General features: G+C 37.6%; 1 protein-coding gene across 14 annotated transcripts in view; it reads left to right on the top strand.

Annotated features, from left to right (window-relative positions):
- The window catches only part of mpp3 (membrane palmitoylated protein 3), a 28632-nt gene extending 21723 nt beyond the window's left edge, over positions 1–6909 (top strand). For 3 of the 14 annotated variants that reach the window (XM_023349166.1, XM_023349165.1, XM_023349168.1), the window contains exons 13-21: positions 1005–1100; positions 1462–1476; positions 2036–2101; positions 2550–2705; positions 2802–2882; positions 2971–3064; positions 4175–4283; positions 4476–4604; positions 5348–6909. In XM_023349166.1, the coding sequence (XP_023204934.1) occupies positions 1005–1100; positions 1462–1476; positions 2036–2101; positions 2550–2705; positions 2802–2882; positions 2971–3064; positions 4175–4283; positions 4476–4604; positions 5348–5527 (926 nt within the window). In that variant the 3' untranslated portion in view covers positions 5528–6909. The remainder of the gene's footprint in view (positions 1–1004; positions 1101–1461; positions 1477–2035; positions 2102–2549; positions 2706–2801; positions 2883–2970; positions 3065–4174; positions 4284–4475; positions 4605–5347) is intronic. The other 11 variants (XM_023349174.1, XM_023349172.1, XM_023349177.1 and 8 more) reach the window with 9 other exon arrangements.
- The last annotated feature ends 13284 nt before the right edge of the window (positions 6910–20193 follow it).

The following is a 20193-nucleotide window of genomic DNA, read 5'->3' as shown; positions in this document are numbered from 1 at the left end:
TATACAGATCATGAGGCCTTAAAGGTTGAGTGTGTTTGTGTGTGTGTGTGTGTGTGTGTGGGTGAAAGGCATTGGGATTTCTGCAGCTTGGAGCTTATTTCCTCCCCTCCTGCTGCTGGAGCATCAGGGCAGATTCTTGTGTTTACTGCAGCAGGTGAAGCACAGGTAGAGAAGCATCACTGGAGACATGAGCTCAACCAAGTTAAAGGCTGATAGGCAAAAATAGATTCTGTTCTCTTTTGAGTAATACTCTCTTATTTTCCATTTTGCAACATGTGTTCAGCTTTTTTATGTTTTCTAAACTCTCGTAGATAGAAAAAGAATTCCAGTAAATAATGTTGAGTTTTGTATAGATTTTATGAGAAAAAGGCAACAAGCTTAATCTAGGGATGCACCGATCTACTTTTAGTATTTTCAGTTTAGTATTGGCCAATGGAGAAAAACGTTGCTGAATCGACTTAAAACGTTTCTTTTTTTAAACACAGACATAAATGTAGTGAAATATACATTTGTGTGACAATTCAGCAACGGTACAGCACACTCACATAAATCAACAGCTGGATCAAAGATGTAAAAACAACACAGCTTTAATTTGTTCAGTTAGGAGTAAAAAAAACATCCAATGTAAAATAAATAAGAAACTGAAACTGACAAAAACAACAGGTTGACTACTTTGGTCAAACAAGTAAAAAACTGCAACAAATCTTTGAAATGGTTCAGAAAAGTGAAATTAAAAATAAAAAACTACGCCACTAAGAGCACAAAGCTTAGAATTAGACTGAATGGATCCGCCTTTATGAATCAGGCACATTGTCATGATATCTGACCAAGATTTCTTTTTATTATCAAGACCAATAGAAATATTGATATCAGATCGGTGCAGCTCTACATCATTCCTCCAGCAGTGTTGCTTCTCCACCTGCCGTCTCCCTGTCTGCTTCCTGTTGGGCCATGCCTCTCCTCTACCCTCGGCCCTCCCTCCATCCTCTCTTTAATTTTTCCAGGTCTCTTACCCAGAATGCTTACCCCCCCTCTCTACCTTGCTTGCCTCCCAACAGAGGACTGTGACTGTGAGGGCTATTTCAATGGACAGTACATAGGTGAGAGTGTGCACATCTTTCTCCAACTTGCTCTTCCTCTGCTTTATTTGCCTGCTGCAGCCTGGCTGTGCGCTGCTCCCCTCTGGGCTTTGGGTTGGGGTCAAAATGACTTTTTTTTTAGGCTGATTAAGAGTTTATAATGTGACAAAATGTAAAAACATTTCAAGGGGTCCTGATTTTTAAGTCTGAGGTTAAGTTGCCTGGGTTGGATACAGGTGGGGACCCTTATTGCCAAATCAAGAAATGGTTCATTTACTAATATTCTAATTTTCTGGAAACCAGGCTAAATTCTAAAATGAAAACTAGTTTTTTTTCTCAATAAAATAATGCACTATTGTTACATTTCATGTATTCAAAACAGAAAGCCAGGCTATAGGTATGTATGATGGAGTTGCAGTCTTTTCCTTACTGTGATTTTGTGGAGCTAATGCATTAGCCTCTTCTGTAGCTCTCCCCCCTCCCTCCATCTCCCTTCTGAAACTTGAACGTCATTTGCTCTCCCGCCCTGCCCCGCTGCCCGAATGATGCTGAGCACACGGCGTGATCTAAACACAGCTGAAAGCCTGACGCCACACATTTGCTGTGACATGAAACACCTTAACAACCCATATTTGTGCTTCCAGTCGACCTGCTTGAAGCCGTAAACCCTCCCTCCTCTTCCCGCTGTCTTTGCCTCACAGTGTTTGGATCCTCCTGAACCCCCCTTCTTCCCTCTGCCCTGCTTCTAGCTAACTGCCCCTGTTGTTGTGGTCAGTGCGCTGCTCCACCCTTTCCTCCCCTCCCTAGAACCAGCTCCCCTTCACATCCTACCCCACCCTCATGAGGGCCCTCCTGCGTTGGACGCATTGCACACTCAACCAGGCACGTTTGTTGCTCGTTCACCTTTATGTGGAGGTGTGAGGCTGGGTTGTGTGATGCTCTAACACCGGTTATAGTCTCTTCTAAGTGTAAAGCAGTGGCGCCCTCCTGTGGCCAGGTGTTTTCCTGGGAATTTTATTCAGGTACAGTGGCCGGCTCAATCATCTGAAGGGGGGAGGGGACCAGACCGTTCTGGCCGTGGGAGACCCTGCGGTTAGTCCCTGTATTTCAGTGCGGGGTCTCCCTGGGCCAGGCTGTCCTCAGTGTCCTGCCTCAGCACTGTAATCTCTTGCAAAGCAGCATGTCCTGAACAAAATCTGACCGATATTAATATTGTCATTGAAATGTTTTTGTTACAAGAAACCAAACCAGAAACCAGGTTTTTGTTAGTTGCATGTAATACAATTCTCTGTAGCATGAAATCTCAAAATTCACACCATTAATAACTTCTTCTGATCGGGCATATATGCACCTCGACAAATGTTTTGATAATGCATGATGCTGAGATTGTTCGTAATGCACATGCTCAAGCTGTGTGTGAGGAGGGGTGTGTGTGCTCCAGCTGAGCAGAGCTGCTCATTCTTGCTCCAGCTGGTTTACGGAGAAGCTTCCGGCTGAGTCGTAAGGATCGGCAGGGATCGTCCGGAGAGGACTCGGAGATCGGAGAGCCGGACTTCCTGACCTATGAGGAGGTGACCCGCTACCAGCACAGGTCTAGTGAGAGGCCGCGGCTGGTGGTTCTGATCGGTAAGTCAGACGCAATCTTCTAAAAGCAGACGCAATCTTCATTTACGACATCCAAATATTATCAGAGTATGTTCTCCTCGATATCTCCTCAAAAAGGTTCGCTTGGGGCACGAATCAATGAGCTGAAGCAGCGAGTGATAGCTGAAAACCCACATCGTTATGCTGTAGCTGTTCCACGTAAGTCTGTCAGCATTTTTACTCTGCAGTGTAACAGAATCAAACGACAAGCGAAATGTTCCTTCTTCTTTTTTCAATGTTAACACAGATACTACCAGGCCTAAGAAACCTCATGAGAAGGACGGAGTGGAGTATCACTTTGTCACCAAACAGCAGTTTGATGCAGACGCTTTAAACAACAAGTAGGTTTTTCCTGCATCGGGGATTTTTATTTAAACATTTGTGATTCTATTTTTTAAGTTGGTCCCTATTACATTTTTTTAAGCATTTAATGTCTAACATACAGTTAAGGAATACCATGAACTCTAGGTAAGGGCTGAAACTGATTAATCTAAGAGGGACCAAACACTAACAACTCCAATCTCAGAATGGCTGCTGCTGTCAGGTTAATGCTATTTTATAAACCTTCAGGCTGTTTTGATGTTTACATTTGAGGTGGATTAAGAATAAAAACTGCTTCATAGTTAAACCACCTCAGTGTTTTGAAATACTGTATGTTTAAAACATTTGCAGCAGATCCTCTGCCTTCTCCCAGCAGAGGCTCATCTGAAACCTGCTGAGCAATTGATTTACTGATTTAGTGTTTCTGTTCAAAGTAAGACAAAAAATAGCATCATAGCATGTTTTCATTTAGACAATAATATTTTTGCCTTTTACATCAGTTGCTGACTGCCAATGTTTCTCAGTACATGTTAGAGATTGGGATGTAAGCCTGCAATGTAAACAAGTCAAGAAATATTAGATATGTCTTAGAATCAGGTCGCGACTTGAGCAAATGAGTGTGTGGTGATTAGTTATGTTAGCTTTGTGCACAGAGGGCGTAATCTGTTCATGTTTGTTTCAGTGTTGCAACAGTGACTGCAGAGATGTCTCTCAAAAAAAACTCAAGTTAAAAGCACAGCTTGTTTGATTTATTCACAAACTCAGACATAAAATGTTCTTGATTTAAATTCATAAAACATTTCCATCTTTTAAGGGAATTTGTTAATTTCGTTATTTGAGAAAATGACTTTATATACTTGGTACGTTTTTCACAGGACGATCATTTGCAGAGCATCACTTCCTTCACTGGCTTCTTTAATATCCACCCAATGCAAACATAGCAACAGTGTAAAGGTTCATAAGATCGTTTACCACAATCTAATGTTTAGAAGAAATGTTTTTTAGCTTTTCTCAACCTAGCTGTTCGCTTCAACTTCTTTGTCCAACTGATCTGAATTTATAAAAATGGAAGAAACCAGAAGAGTCATCTACTTTGGGTAAAATATCTATTCTTTTTTTCCCCCCCATAGATTTATAGAGCATGGGGAGTACAAGGAAAACCAGTATGGCACCAGTATAGAGGCCATCCGCTCTGTTCAAGCCAAGAATAAGATGTGTATAGTTGATGTGCAGCCTGAGGTGAGAATACTTTTTTTATTATTTTTGAATGTTCAGAACAGATACCAAAATATTCTATCATAACATGTCAAAATGAGTTACATGCTGCAGTCTTGTTACATGTGTTCAGCAAACAGTTTGACATTTCCCTCTCGACTTTGCCAATCTGCCTCTTCTTCCTGACCTCTGTGTGTAAATCTGTCTCCCCTGCAGGCGCTGAAGAGACTACGAACTGGAGAGTTCAAGCCATATGTTATATTTGTCAAACCGCGAATTCCCGAGAGCCGGCGTCGCCGCAGTGCAGCCACCTCACCAGGAGGGGGCGAACACGGGCGTCTTACGGTGAGTACTGCTCATATTCAGACATCCTTTTAATAAGCTGGACAGCATTCTTCACTTGATTAGACTGACAAAAGGGAAATTTTATAACTTTGACAAGTGAATAAAAACAGCACAGACTGATCTGCATAAAAGAAAACAAATGTAATGTTTTACACAAATGTGCAGTGGTATTTTTAATCTACAAGAGAATGTTGAAGTCATGCACTTGTACAAATAGTAAGCATTTAAATACAGATCTAAACTACAGAAAAGGTCCTGAACTACAATAGGCTAATCTTATTAGGAGTTCCTTTATAAGCAACTGTAGTGGGCTGACGTTAGTGGATCTTGCCTTTATTTTTCTGAATTCTATATTTATTTCAAATAAATTAATAGTGCAGAAGAAAATAGAAAATGGATTTCATAGGGTCCTAAAAGTAGCTCCTCAAGTGACAAAATATTTTGTATTTTATTTTTTGTTGAAAAAGATTGTTTTGTTCTGGTAAAATAAAGATTAGATATTTTTTTTAATTTTATATACTTTCATCATCATGGCACACTTTGCTTAATCCAGTCTAGATCTTATGATTAATTAATTCCTCACTAGTAGAGGATTTTCTGTCGACTCATTACTTTCAGCAGCTGACTGAATCACTCGTTGGCAGGAATGCTTAAAATCCAAGTTCCTAACTTAGCCTAAAGTCACGCAAGTCTAATTTCAGTCCTGCTGAGTACATACCACTGCTATTTTTTCCTCCCCTCAGGATGAAGATCTGCAGGAAATGCGTCAGTCTGCCGTTCAGATCGACCAGCAGTATGGACACCTGGTGGACCGCGTCCTCATCAAGGAGGACTCGGCCAGTGCTTGCGCTGAACTGCGCAGCATTTTGGAAAGATTGGAGCGCGATTCCTTCTGGGTGCCTCTGAGCTGGATGCGGACCTAAACGCAATACCCACAAACCCCTGGAAAATCCTCTGATGCAGCCAATCCTTGCACTGGTTTTCTCATGAGCCAATACCTCTACACCCCCAGGCTGGTGGCCAACCCAAGAGTTTACTGAACTAGGGCCATCTAATTTACAGCAGCACCACAAGCAGACGAAGTCAAAGAAATACCTCAGTTCTTCAGCAAGGCTGACCATTTGATTGCCTAACTTCCCAAAGTAATAAATAGTTTTGCATGTCACGTTTATGCATATTTGGTTTCGTAATTACCAACTCTTTTTTAAAATTATGCGTATATTCAGAAGAATTTCTACTTACTGAATTCCCGTCCAAACAGAAGAGCAGATGAAGATATCTCAGTTTTCCTGAAAGAAACATCTCAAATTAGATCAGTTCCTTTTAAAAGTCTTCTTCTGCTAAAGTTTACAGCATGTAGAATGCTTTTTGACAAGTTTGTAGTTTAAGTACCATTTACCTAATTTGCACAAGTTCAATTTTATTCCTCACACCGTTGAACTTTACAGTAACATATCAGCTTTTAGTAGCATGATTTTTTTTTAGTTCTACAGCTTTACTAAACAGCAGCTGCTGAATGCTTCCAGTTTATTCCTGCTGCTCATGCATCATGTACAGAACAAGAGCCTGTCGCACAATAAACTGCAGAAGAGAAAGACATCTGACAAGTCATGATACAGCTTAATCACTAAGCTACTAATTAAAGAAATATCCAGATGGAATGCGGGGATATTTTTTGCTGAGCTGGTTTTAGAAAATGCATGTCGACAGTTTACTTACTCTCAGATGTAAAAACTGTAAATGTTACTCCTGGTGTGCCAACGAAAGACGTCGTAGCACTTCAATGCAACCTGTTTACCTTCGTCATTTTGACTGTAAAAACATTGTGCACACATTTTCTGTGGATGGATGTTGCTGTGTGTGTCAACATACGTTAATGTTGTCCCTGTTTTGCAAATCGGAATGGATTTTGTACAGTTTCTTGAATATATCTGTATTTTTGGCTGGAGAACAGATGTTTGAATTGAAGAACTTTTTATGCAGAACGTCAGTGGACTTTGTTTTTTTTCAAAGCTTAAACACAATAGGACAAGAGGGGAGGAATGTTTGTAGCAACTATGAGCTTTTCTTTGGCATGCCAGTACTATATTAAAACTTGAAAGATCTGAACCTACTGACAACGCAGATCAGGAATAAACACATTTTGTGTTGAATGTGAGCATCAAACACTTTCCAGATCATATTTGTTAACTTGTTTTTGTCACATGTGACGGAGTTTGAGCTGTGTGAACTAAACCGAGAATGTTGACTTTGTAACCTGTCATGTACAAAGTGCCATAATAAAGGAAGCTGACTCAAACTTTAATTATTGTTATTGCTTCCTTAGAGATTTTAGCGTCATAATGTTTAATGTGTGCTTTTACCTTGGCACCATTATAGACTCCAGTGCAGTCAAGTGCATCAGAAACCCTGCCAGAAGTCCTTGGCTCTGGGTTTTAAGAGTTGTCCCTCCGTCAGTTATCTCCTCTGTCTGTGTTCTGCTGGTATTTGGCCCCGAGGACGGATTAATGTCAGAGTGACAAACTGGAAACCTGGCAAAGACTTTGAAATGCTCAATACAAAACAACAGCCAGTCAATGTTAACCTTTCTTTCTTCAAATGCAATCTTTACTGTCTAAATATTTTTGCCATAAACTGTAAATTTGCCCTCATAGGTCAAAGGTCAGCTTTTTGGTGTTTCTGCAGGTTGATACTGACAATATTGACCGCAATTAACTTATAAGTGCAACGCAGAGATTTAGTGACATCTAGCTGTGGAAATGCAAAACTGTATAATGTCACACAGGAAGAAGAATTTACATTGTTACTTCTTTGATTTAATCATTCACTGAAGTTTGTGCAAACAATAATATAAACATCAATGTTTGCTAGACATAGTTATTGCACTTAATGACTGAATGACTAGAGTCTTGTTTTCTAAAACAAACCAGAGTGCAACAAGCCAAACCTATGATACAAAACCAATAAAACATTCCAGTGTCAGATTAAATAGTGCAAACTTTACCCGAAATTTTATTAATAATTCAACATTTACAGTAACTTTTGTTCAGTGTGCTTTTCACACAAATTAGCTTTCTTCTAAAACCCGAGGCAGGATGTTAACTGAAGACTAAACTAGCAGGAAAAGTATTATTTTTATTTTACTCCAGTAAACATTATAAAAATATTTTTAATTAAAAAGATAAGAAGCCAATTATTGTGCCTGTGATGCCGCTTTTAAGTAATGAAAGATCCACCATTAAAACTAACTGTTTACTTCTGCAGGCAGCCTGAGACTCCTGAGACTCTGCAGTTGGCAGATTCAATTAAAGTGTGTAACAACTTTTCTAATTACCAAAGCTGCTCTGCTGAGAAAATGGAGCCACGTTATATTTGAAGGTGTGCCGAGGGTGGAAACGGATCCTCATTCATCACGGATGAACAAAATATGGCATAACTTACAAGCTGGTTCATGTTTATGGAGGCCGCAGCAAGCACATAAAACATCTGTCCTCATCTGTAAAATGACTGAATGTTAAATTACATCAGTAAGAGAAAGATGAAACTGAACGCAACATCTGACATAAATCAAACTAATATGTTTCTTAGGACTTATTTTTATAGAAAGACTATTTTTCGTGATGACTCTACACGGTAGCAACTTAAGAGCCCAGAAGACAAGAGAATTGCTTTTTACCAAAAAGTTAACTTCTTAGTGTGGAGCTTCAGATTTGACAGGCAACAAGAATATTAATGAATAAAAGAGTCATCTAATCTTTTAGAACTGATCGTCAGTCAAAAGAAACTAAATCCATTGGTATTTTACATTATATTATGATTTATAATACAGATAACATGACAGAATACAATACATGATGACTCAATCAAGAGAAAAACCTATAGATGTCAGAATCAGGGGGATGCATGCATGACTGTTTGCTCTGCTACTGCTACTCTACTACAGCCACTAGTGAAATTATTCACCGTGTAAAAAAATATTTTTGTTAGAAACCATAACTGATCACTTAGTGATGTTTAATATTTTTGAACACAACCTGTGTGTTATTTCCTGTTATGATTCACATGTCAGAGAATTTCTTGACATGTTCAATAAAAAAATTAATATCTGCAGGAGATTAGGTGGAGGTCACATTATTTATGTTCCAGTATTCAGGGCTTAGAACAGCAATGCTGTTTTAGAAACTAATCTGAGCAGAGCATTTTCATGCACCACAATAAGTAGGTCATAGAAAGCAAAGAGTTTTAAAAGGCATACCTATTTATTTCCATATAGACTATGTGCAGAGACTGAATGTTATTTGTATTGTTATGAGGCAACAAATCATTCAGTCAGACATAAATAACAAGGCTTTTTACTCACATATTTGGCGTTGCGTCGTGTAGCATGAGGCACCAATGAATCACAGCTGTAAAGATAAACATGTTCCCTGTAAAAAAAGAAAAAAGAAATCAAAATTGATGACTAAAATTAACATCTCCAGTTTAAGTTTCCATTCTAGTCTTTTTGATTCATACTGTTTCTAACATTTTAAGTACAGCTGGTGCTAGATGCCAGACTGAACTCATTTGACCCTTAGTGGAGACTCATCCTGATGATTTATTAGACTATAACAGAGTCTGAATTAATTATGAATGTACTTTTTGGACAGCAGAGTGTCTAAATGAGTCATTCTAGTTTGTATCTCAGCTTAAGAGAGAGAAATAGGAATCAGTTCAGCTGGAAAGGAAAGGAATTGCCTCTGGATATGGAACCCATTTGTCTTTCTTTGGACCATTTAAAGTCTCCTCACATTTCAAGACGACATCCCACATCTTTCAAAATGTACAATTGAGGAATAGATTCTTTCTAGTATTTGTTGAAATTTGAAGAAAGCAGGAAAAAGGAATAATAATTTACTGCACCGATGTACCAAATGACTGACATTTTGTCTACATTGAGTGGGAAATAAAACTTCAGCAATGAAAAATGTTTTAGTTTCGTCCTGTAAACTGTAACCTTCAATTTTTTAGACTGATGTTAAAATTAAGGCTAAAACAGCGCATGCTTGAGCAGAATAAGACAAGCTCAGTTCAACTATAAATTGTTACAAGGTTGAAGCCTCGCACCGTAATAAGTCTAGCTGTGAGTGTGTTTTTAAGTACATCCACTTTTTAGACTTTGAATCAGAAACATTTTTCGCTGTCAATTAGATAAAGCTGGTTTCCTAAAAACAGTGAGAAGAGTGCATCCTAAAATACTTCTTTCTAGATTTAAAAAACGATGAGATCAATACATCTAACCTTGTTTCATCTTCATGGCTCCTTGATTTATTGCATAAACAGTTGAACCAGTCCATTACGGCTGCCTCCCTCAGCTTTGCTCATGTTGATGTGAAGCTAATGATGACAGGTGTTACCAATGAGGTAATAACTCAGCTGCAGACGGAGTTGTGATGGTGACGTTTTTATCTCACTGGAGAAAAACACCGCAGTTCTTGCAGAACCTGGTTATAAGTTAGTATTGTTGGAAATATTTTTTTTAATCTTTAATTGTAACTTTTCTAAAATATGTTTATATTTTTTACATATTTCCTAACTTGATCATTATGTTGTGACAGTATATCCCTTTCATGTATAGCAGTCACTGCAGTGGAGAATTATCTAAAAGCCATTTTCTTCTGTTTCTTGAGTATTTTTACGTTACAAAAGCACACAGACCACTGAAGTGGACACTAGCACATCATACAATACACTGCCAACTACTGGCCATCCACTGCAAGTGCAGGAAAATATTTGTTAAATCCAATATGGCAGACAAACGAAAAAGCAACTCAGGAATGCCCTTCTGTTCTTCCAGGTAAAAAAACAAAGTGACATCAAGTAGCCCCTAAAGACTAATACTACTGATGTATTCTCCAAATAACTCTGTATTTGGAGAAAATTACAACTGCTCACCTGGAAAAAAAAAATCCTAGAATTTATTAATTTATTTTGTTTTTACAATCAATCCAAAACAACCAATCAGAGCCAGGAGGAGGGCTTTAGCTCATCCCATTCCCCTTGTTCACTGCTATGCAACAGCTGATTCACCACAAGATAGCCTGCGACGAATGCTAATGCTAGTTAGCATCACCACTGACGATGGCGCATAAACTTTTTTCCTGGAACAGTAAGTTGATTCTCTGCCATTAACACATTGAGTAGTATTGATTGACAGAACTAAGCCCCTCCTCCTGGCTCTGATTAGTTGTTTTTGATCGTGAGCAATTTCTTCACAAAGCAACAGTAGTTCAGGTAGGAGCTGGAGGAGTTTTATTGTTTTACAGATTATTTGTCTCATACCAAACTGTCTCGACATGGTGACAGTTTTAACAAATATGGAAAAAACATTTTTTTGTAAAAGTTACATACTGCAGCTTCACAGTTTTAACCAAAGTCCACTGAAACGGCTCTGATAACTTTGATTTAACCATTTGGCTGAGATTTCTCTTCTTTATTATCCTTTAAGAACATTTTTTGCTAAAACGTTTCTCCCTAAAGAGATTTTACTGCCAGCGCTTGGGTCTGCCATAATTGTGTAGTACTGAAATAATGAAAGTCAGCACAAAGGATGTAAAAGACCCACTCATTTTTATCTTCTAGGAAATATGTCTTTTAATGGTGCAACTATGCAACCTTTTCCATTTGTTTAAGTGAAGAAGCAGGTGCTTAACATTTATTAGTACCTTTAGGAAAATTAGTTTTTAATGTACAGTATTATATCAAACATGGCAAAGTAGTCTCCATGGCTTGTAATCCTGCAAACCGCAGAGACACAATCTGCCTTCTACAGTAAATAATGCAAAACTTACAGCTGGAAGTTGAAGTGAAGCTGGGGTTTTTTGCGTACAGTGGCACTAATTTTACATGTCATAATTTAATTTTCTCCATAGAAAAAGAAAGAACACAGTGGAGCAAATTGTAGATACATACAGGCAGATTGTTGTTATTTCCTGCTTAAATATTCAGTTTTAAGGAGTGATAATGTGCCTGTTGGGTAGAATTTAGTAAATTAAATCTGAATATCTGTGTTATAAAGAAAGAAAAACAGATTATCTAAATGCACAATTTTCTTCATGCATTTTTAATAAACCAGTTTTAGAGGTTTTTTTGCCCACATCTGTTTTACACTGCTTATTAACACAGTAAATATTAGTCCCTCCCCCAAAAAAAATTAAACAAAGAAAAAAAAAATTAAAAATTAAAGTAGCAAAGAAATAAATATTGCAAGTGAGAAAATGTATCTACTGCAGAGTAGAGACAGCACTCATTATGTAACCTTGTTTGAATAAATTATGTTTTCATATCTAAACTGATCATCTCACGGCTGCACATACTTTAAATTATCTTTAAAATGTTATCAGAAAACCCACAATATTACACCAGTATCATCCTGTGTCACCACTAGATGGCAGAAGCAGAGCACACACACTCCAGTGAAGGACAGATTTATGGTTCTACAGACATTTCTTCTCTGAAATTGTTTTGTAATGACGATCCTAACATCCCAACCGTAATCGCTTTCGGGCACCGATAGGCGTCTCACTTGTTGACTTGCGCTGTGAGATATGGGAGGAAATAAAAAGCCTTTAAATTCATATTTCTCAAGGGTGATGCTGATAAAAGCCACGTGTTATTGAATCAGATTTCTGCATCTGGTCATAATAACACACAGCAACAAGCCGCTTCTCTGCTACGAGGCGATCTAATCTGATCTGTGCCGCCTCTTAGGTGTAATGCAGCATGCAGGCCACCCACTTATCTCCCAACAACACTTTCTTCATAATGAAACAGGAACAAAGCTCATTTCTAAGTGAAGGATGAAGGAGAATGCAAATTAACAAAATTGTGAAGGATTTTCTAAAGGTCTTACTTGAGACTCTTATTCTTAAGTTAAATATGAACAATATTTTTAGTGGCTTTCTTGTATAGCAGCGCAAAAAAATGGCGGCATGAAGCAGTTACTTTGTTTATCATTAAGATTTTTCCATCTTTTGGGTTGAAGCATTGCTGTTTTTATTCTGATTTTGGATGTTATGTTTGTCTTTTTTTCTTTTTTTTAAACTTTTTACCACCTGCCATTATCAACAAAAGAGTTGTTTACAAGTACCTCAAAAGCTCAAGAAATACCTAAATTGCAATCCCAAATCCCTAAAAGGTTGAACAGGGTTTGTGGATGTAGAGCAGCAGAAAAATAGAGGAAGAGAACGAGGAAGTTCAGTTCATCTCTTTTTATTATTTATTATGGGGAATGTGAGATCTTTAGCAAATAGGATGGATGAACTTCGAGCGCTGACAAGCACTCAGTCACAGTATCGGGAATACAGTCTGTTGAGCTTCATATAACTGCAGGATTATATCTCTGAAACCAAAGCCTGTGAATAACAATAGTGACAATATATGGAGATTTTAACAGCATGTCTCTTGTAAGACTTTAACATTTAAAATGAATGTCAACGGTTTCATCAAAGACTATAAATCTTTGCATTTGTCTTATGCAGACATTAATGATGCATACCAGTCATCTGCAAAACTTATTCATAGAAAGGCAGATCAAAACCTTGTCTTTCTCTGCATTTCTGAAGTTGAATCTTCTTTTTCAGATTCAACTTATGATTTAAAGGGGGGTATTATGTAAAATTAACTTTTTTAGACTTGACATCATGTTATAATGTTATTCCCTCATCAAAAACATACATGTTTTGGAGTGTTGCTTTGATTCTTGTCATGCATGTTTATTCCCTCTCAGCTCCTCTAGACTAGCAGCAGCAGCAATTAGCAAACCTGGTGATCTGCTAAGCTTTTCAGACAAACTACTTCTCAGTTAGTTGTCATTGTTGTGTTGACATGCTGAAGGCAGATTGTTGGAAAGAGCAGACATTTCTTAAAGAGGCAGAGGCCCCATTTCAAATGGTCAAATTACAAAGTTAAATTTCTTTTATATCATGATTTATATACACAGCATATTCATATCAGCTGATGGTGAAACAGTGACCTGATTGTGCTATAAAGCAGCAGTATGTGGCTGGGAATATACGTATAATACTCCTTTAAAAGAATGGTGAGAGACAGAAGCCATTTGGAAAGGATATTAATGCCAGAACTGACTTAACTTTAGTGTGGACAAAACCTTCCCCACCATGACACTGAGGTAAATCCCAATAAACTCTGGGTCAGTGGTGACCTGAACAAACAAAACACTAGGCTTCAAGGGTGGAGACAGGAAATTACTGAAGAGTGAGCAAAAACATCCCAAAGTCAAGATAAGGAAAACCGACGTGCAGAGAGAAAAGCTGGAGAACAAGCTACATCAGAAGAATAATAAACTATGGTCAGTGATAAAGAAGTTCACAGGTTTCAAGCAGAGATCATGTATCTGGCAAATGAACTGAACATGTTCAGTTCAAAAACAAATTCAGAATCTTCCTCTCCTTCCCAGAGACCCACAAACCACTCAACCTTCTCTTGACCTTCAGCCTTCCTGTTACACCTCAACACTTCCATTTTCCATTTCAGTCATGGATCCTGCTGCTCCGCCATCGTCTCCAACAACATCAGCCTGATGTTGCTGCCCCTCGCCTTCAATTAGGAGCCATGGAAAAGCTCAGCTGGAGAAACTGACCCAGACGGCGTCAGCTTTGTTCAAACCAGCTATGTGGTATTCACCAGTACCTCTTCACACTGAGGCAGACCAGGACTCAAACTGTAGCCCACTGGTGAAAAAAACAAACTGGAAGTTCAGGAACCAAAATTTTAAGTCTCCACTGATAAAGAAACTGTTTGGAAAAAAAACTGACGACATCTATGCATCATAGAGGAGGTGATCAAGAAAGAACCCCCTGATCAAAAATCAACCAAGTCAAGTTTGCCCCAAGTTTGCTAATATGTTATGTTATATATTAATAATTTAAATAAACAATAAAAGCAGAATTTTAAAACTGATTTACCTGCTTTTATTATCTTTTTTTATTTTTGTCTCAAATAAGACAAATACAAAAAGCTGTTTTCACGTGATTTCACTGATTGCAATAAAAGAATAAACTGACCAATTGTGAAAAAGTTCAATCATGAACAGACCGTAATTAACAACAGATTGTGGAATACTGAGTTAAATTTGACTTGCAACACTCAGGCCTGGTTACTACCAAAAAGAAACCACTAACATCTCTGAGCCTGGAAATGGTTACAAAGCTATTTCTGAGTTTGAGATGTGAGTGAAAAATGAAGAAAGCCATTATTCACAAAAACAGAAGACCTACCAAAATGACTCTAAAAGCCTGACGATGCCTCAGACAGGAAGTCACAAAACAAGCACAGAAAAACATTTCAACCTAACACCTCATTTGCTAGGCCAAAATCAAATTTCCAAGATTTTTAGAAGAGTTATAGAGTCAGGATGGTTTCTGAAGAGCAGGAATATGTCAAACACAACCTCCATCATGACAAAGAGGGAAGTGGATGTCCACCTGGACGACAGACTGGATTGGAGGGAGCAAGAAGGGAAGAAGGGACAGAGCAGACCATTTCTTGAGAACATCCTGGTTTTCCAGTGTTTGCCCTTAGAGCAGGGGGCTCAAACTCCAGTCCTCGAGGGCCACTGTCCTGCAGTTTTTAGATGTGCCACAGGTACAAAACGCTGGAGAACTTATCTACCCAAGGAGAACTTGTGTAGATAAGTTCCTTGTTAATGACCTAATTATTCTATTCAGGTGTGGTGCAGCAGAGGCACATCTAAAAGTTGCAGGTCAGTGAGGACTGGAGTTTGAGACCCCTGCCTTAGAGTTTTCACAAGACTTTTCTAAGCACCTTCACAGTCAAAGACCTAAAAAGGCTTAACAAGCAGGAGACCAAAAAATAACACAAAGGCCCGCCTTCATATTCACCAAGAAATACCTTTCTGAGATATCTGGATGAATATTGTGTGGACAGGAAGATGTGTGTCCCAGACAGCCACCCATCCATAAAGTTTAGTTTTAGATCAGTCACTTAGATATTTTACCACTTTAAATAAAACTTAACCAGAAAAAGATCTTGTGTAGCGAATATTAAAGACAAATGAATACAGCATCAAATATTTCTCTTGAGAATTCAGAGTTTGTAGAACATTATTGCCATCTAAGTTTAGTGAGAATATTGCAGTGTGCCTCTCGCTGTGCATGTGACACTCCAATTCACATGCGAATCTGTAGCTAGAGTTTCAAAGTCTACTTGAAAGTGTTTTTAGGGCAATTGATACGGAGCTTTTTAACTCATCAGGGCGTGATGATTTATGTTGCATGTGGGATGTTCCAGTTTCACTTTACTAATTACCAGAGTGCACACAGAATCCCCATGCAATGCAAGAGAAAATGTCCTGAGAATCTGGGGAAAATGACAGTAGACTTGCTAAGAGACTAAGTCTGGCGTTTAATTACATGAAGAAGAGATTATTAGCCTTGCTAAGTATTCTGAATGCCACTGATTTCCCCAGAGCATGTTAGGTACACATAAAAAGAGCACCCTGTTGAGTCTGACACCAGCCATCAAATTAGTAATCAACACTCTTCAGGAATAAACAGTCAACAGGTAATTATAATTCAGCTCCAGGTAACAGCGAGAAATGCGTCTAAAATGGAGGATGCACTTTTAGACTTCTTACGTGATAAAGCAGATCAAACTCTAAAAGATTGAGTCAACAGCTCTGTCAATGTTTTGCCTGCTTCTACTTTGAAATGCAATTATGTGTTCAGTAGCTCCGGTAAAATTAGATTTACATACATTAATTATGGATACCAAGGTTAAATGTATCAAAATCAAAGGCTCTGTGAGGAAAAAGCTTCAACAGATCAGGTTGGAAATCCACTGCAAGGCAAAATTCAAATGAATAACTCACACCTCCCCTAGCTGCTGAAAATGACAAAATGAGGCCAAAATTTTCTCCCAGATGCAATTTCTTCATTCGCCTCTCAAGTGGAGGTCCCAGGGTTAAAGCATTTGCACAATTTCTCTTTTTTAAAACTGCCATTATCCTCAAAATTATCTTTGTACTACGCAAACTCTAATTCTCCCTTTTACATGAATAAAGAGAATGAAGATGTGATGTCTGAGTGGTGAAGTATTAAAATTATTATGGATTATAGACACAAAGGATAAAAGCGATCTTATATTAATGGAATAAAGTGGTTATTAAGCATCTAGCAGGTTAGTGGTTTGATTTCCAATCCACATTAAATAAATGTTATTTTATTTCCATACCATATGGAGATAAATGGAAACATTTTCAAATTTCACCTGAAGATCTTGTTGCAGTTTATTTTGGTTCTAGTCTGAAAACAAATCAGGACTCCTGATCCAACCAAGATGATTAGGTGACATCCTGCTGGTGGATATTGTTTGTTTGGGGTACAAGAAAACATTTCCATACTGGGACAAGTAAATTTTAGAAAATTACTTTCACCTGCTGCCTAAAGACTTGAAGCTCAACTTAGACTCCTAGTCTGACCCTCAAGTCTTAGCAAGGTTTCTTATGTCACGTAATAAAGACTGAAAGGAAGCTACACTGCAGCAGCTGCACGTTTCACTGTGAAAGGAGGCACTTGACTACTGACGTTTGTGGATTATGGGCTGTTAATTGCTCATAAAAATCTGTTTATTCAAGCTGTAGCTTCATAATAATGACTACATGAAAGCCTCTCCAACTGAACACTGTGCTAAATGGAATTAGATTAGTTCAGAACAAAGTAAGGATAATTTATCTCTGACATTCTCTTGCTGTTAAGCTAACCGTGACATCACAAGGATATTCCTGTTCGGATGTGTAAAAAAAAATAAAATCAATATACTTCTTCTTCATTATTATGTTTCATTTTATAGCTTAGAGTTGGACATCTTCATTATTTAGCAAAAAAGGTTATATTGAGTCATTTATATTTGTATTATTTTTCTATTATTACTTTCTGTAATATTGTTAAATGTTGTCAATTAATCTGAAACTTACAAAGTCATGACATCGTCATCCAGACCCCAAATTATTCAACATTTGGCTATTTTAATGTATGCAAACAAATCTGAAACAATTCTGTGTGTTATGATTCTGACATTTAGGAAGTATAACTAATTTGAGTAATTTTAGTCTGATTTATTGTCAGATCATGAGAAAGAATGTTTTTAGATAAAATGTATGTAAACATAAGGGTTTCAACTACACTTTGTCACCATAAAACATGTTCATTTATTTATTTGTGTTGTTGTTTTGTTGTATGATGCAGTTAAATCAGGATAAACTCCTCAAACAAGATTTCATTTGTAGACCACAACCCACCTGCAGGTCAGTATTCCTTGGTTTACCTATTCGGAGATCTTTCTGTAGATTATTTTGCAAAGTATATCAAAAATATTCCAAACAAAATGTAAATTGAAAAGCAGAAATACCTAGGTACAATACTACTTGACATGCTATTGGCTGGCATTTGTAACCAATCCAGGACTGCCATTTATTTTCCTTGATAATGATTGGCTGTACCCCAAAGAGTGAAGATAAAGATATCAGTTTTGCAATCTGCAAAAACAGTTTCCACTGTGCATATTATGGTATATTTGATGTCTGAATAATTAATGTAGACAGCTCATTCATTTATTATGAATGAGTTTAAAGTCTTCTTTTGGTTGTGCTTATTTGTATTTTCTGCAGCTGCAGCCCAGTGTTTAAACCACGCGAGAATGCTGAATGGACTTCAGGATAAATTAAGCAACAATAAAACACATTAAAAGGATTTCAAAGAGGACCAAAGCTGACTGGAATGACGTGATCTTATAATCAAACATCTTCTGCGAATGTTTGAAAAGCTTTTGGTCTGGTTTATCTGAGATGATTTATAATTCCCCACAATGTCTCCAGCAGAACTGGTCCATCAGCCAGTACTTCTGCCAGAGGACTGCAAGAAAGACCAATTTATAATGAGCCCAGTGCTACCAGTTAGCCTCACCATGCATTTACAGTACATCCTACAGCATGGACATCATTACAGGCAGAACCAGAAGGATGAAGTAAAAAACACAAAGCCATGGCTCTGCGGTCAGAGAGAGAAGCCAAGGAGTGCAACTGTACTGGTAAATCATGTAACTATTTAAGGTGATTCAAGCAGAGCGTGTCATTAATTTTTCTGAATATACGCAGAAACCAATCAGATGAAAACACTGCAGGAATAGATTCAAAAGAGTTCTGAAGCAGTTTTCTTTAGCTTTACCTTCCACAGCATCACTCAGTCACATACAGCTGCACTCTTGATAAACACGATGCAACTGAAGTGTTTCAGTTGGTTTTAAAATCTGTCAAAGTTTCTTGTTGCTTATAGTGTTTATTTCTGTCAGCTGATCAGCTTGATTCATGTGTGTGATTGCATCTATTATATGTGAAGTAGAAATTTTGTACTTTATTACCCAGATATTTTTATATCATCACTATACATTTATTAGTAAAAAGGAATCACAAAAGTCTCCCGAACTGAAAAAATGCACCAGTGTTTGAGCTACACATAACAGAAAACCTATCAAAGAATCATTTTGGGTTTGGATCTTTAGGCACTTTTACTTGCAGTCTTCCAAAAAAAAAAAATCAAGTGAAAACTTGGAGAACTATTAAACAAGACCACTTTTAAATATTTCATAGCTCCACAGCCGCAGACTATATATACTGCTCAAAAAAATAAAGGGAACACTTTAAGTGTTAAACACCTGTTTAAGTGTTCCCTTTATTTTTTTGAGCAGTGTATATAGAAAGGAATTTGTGAATAATTTTTGAACAATGCTACACTATCCTCAGAAAACTTTGTACCATCACATTTCCAGTAAAAACCATTCAAATGTCTTTGACGTCTTTTTTAAACCTCTGCTAATTAGCACCTTTGTTCCACAGACCCGTCCGATTTTTAACTACACAAAAATCCAAATTTATCACATCTTTCTTGAACAAAAACTAAAAATCGAAGAACAATTCTTTTGCGAAAAAAGAAAAATAATTTTCTTTCACCAAACTTTTACATAGTCTATTTTTTAAATCCTTAAATATCACATTTTTTCTGCACCTATGAAGCGAAACTAAATCATGAAACATGCAGAAAGAATAAGAAATCTGATTAGAACTTGTCCACAATAGTCTTCAGGGCTTATGCATCTCTGCTATGGATAAATCCCCACCCCACTAAGACAATCAGTGCATTTTCAATAAGTTGCTGATGCACTTCCCCTGACCTGCAGGCAATTTCTGACGGATAAATATCTGCTAAATGAACCGAGATTGAAGAGAGGCTGAGGCCCGGCGTCTAATAGGAGTCCCCAGAGATGTGTGGAATATCATTTTGTGTAAATAAGAATTAACCTTTTTACATAACAGTTACCTTTAACAATGATGATGATGCCATGCACTGAATTTAAACTAAATGCGAAGCCCCCATGAGGAAAATTTTCCTCACGCAGCAGTTTATCACTACACTCATTTATTATCTAACAATGAGGCAATTTTCATCTTAAATCTCATTTCCTTAAAGAAAGCTTCCTCTCACAATACAAAATAACACTGCAACTTGGGTAATCA

This window comes from Xiphophorus maculatus, chromosome 16 (genome assembly GCF_002775205.1).
Source record: "Xiphophorus maculatus strain JP 163 A chromosome 16, X_maculatus-5.0-male, whole genome shotgun sequence".
Classification (NCBI taxonomy): Eukaryota; Metazoa; Chordata; class Actinopteri; order Cyprinodontiformes; family Poeciliidae; genus Xiphophorus; species Xiphophorus maculatus.
The sequence above is the reverse complement of the archived record's forward strand: the minus strand, read 5'-3'. Positions and strand labels throughout refer to the sequence as shown.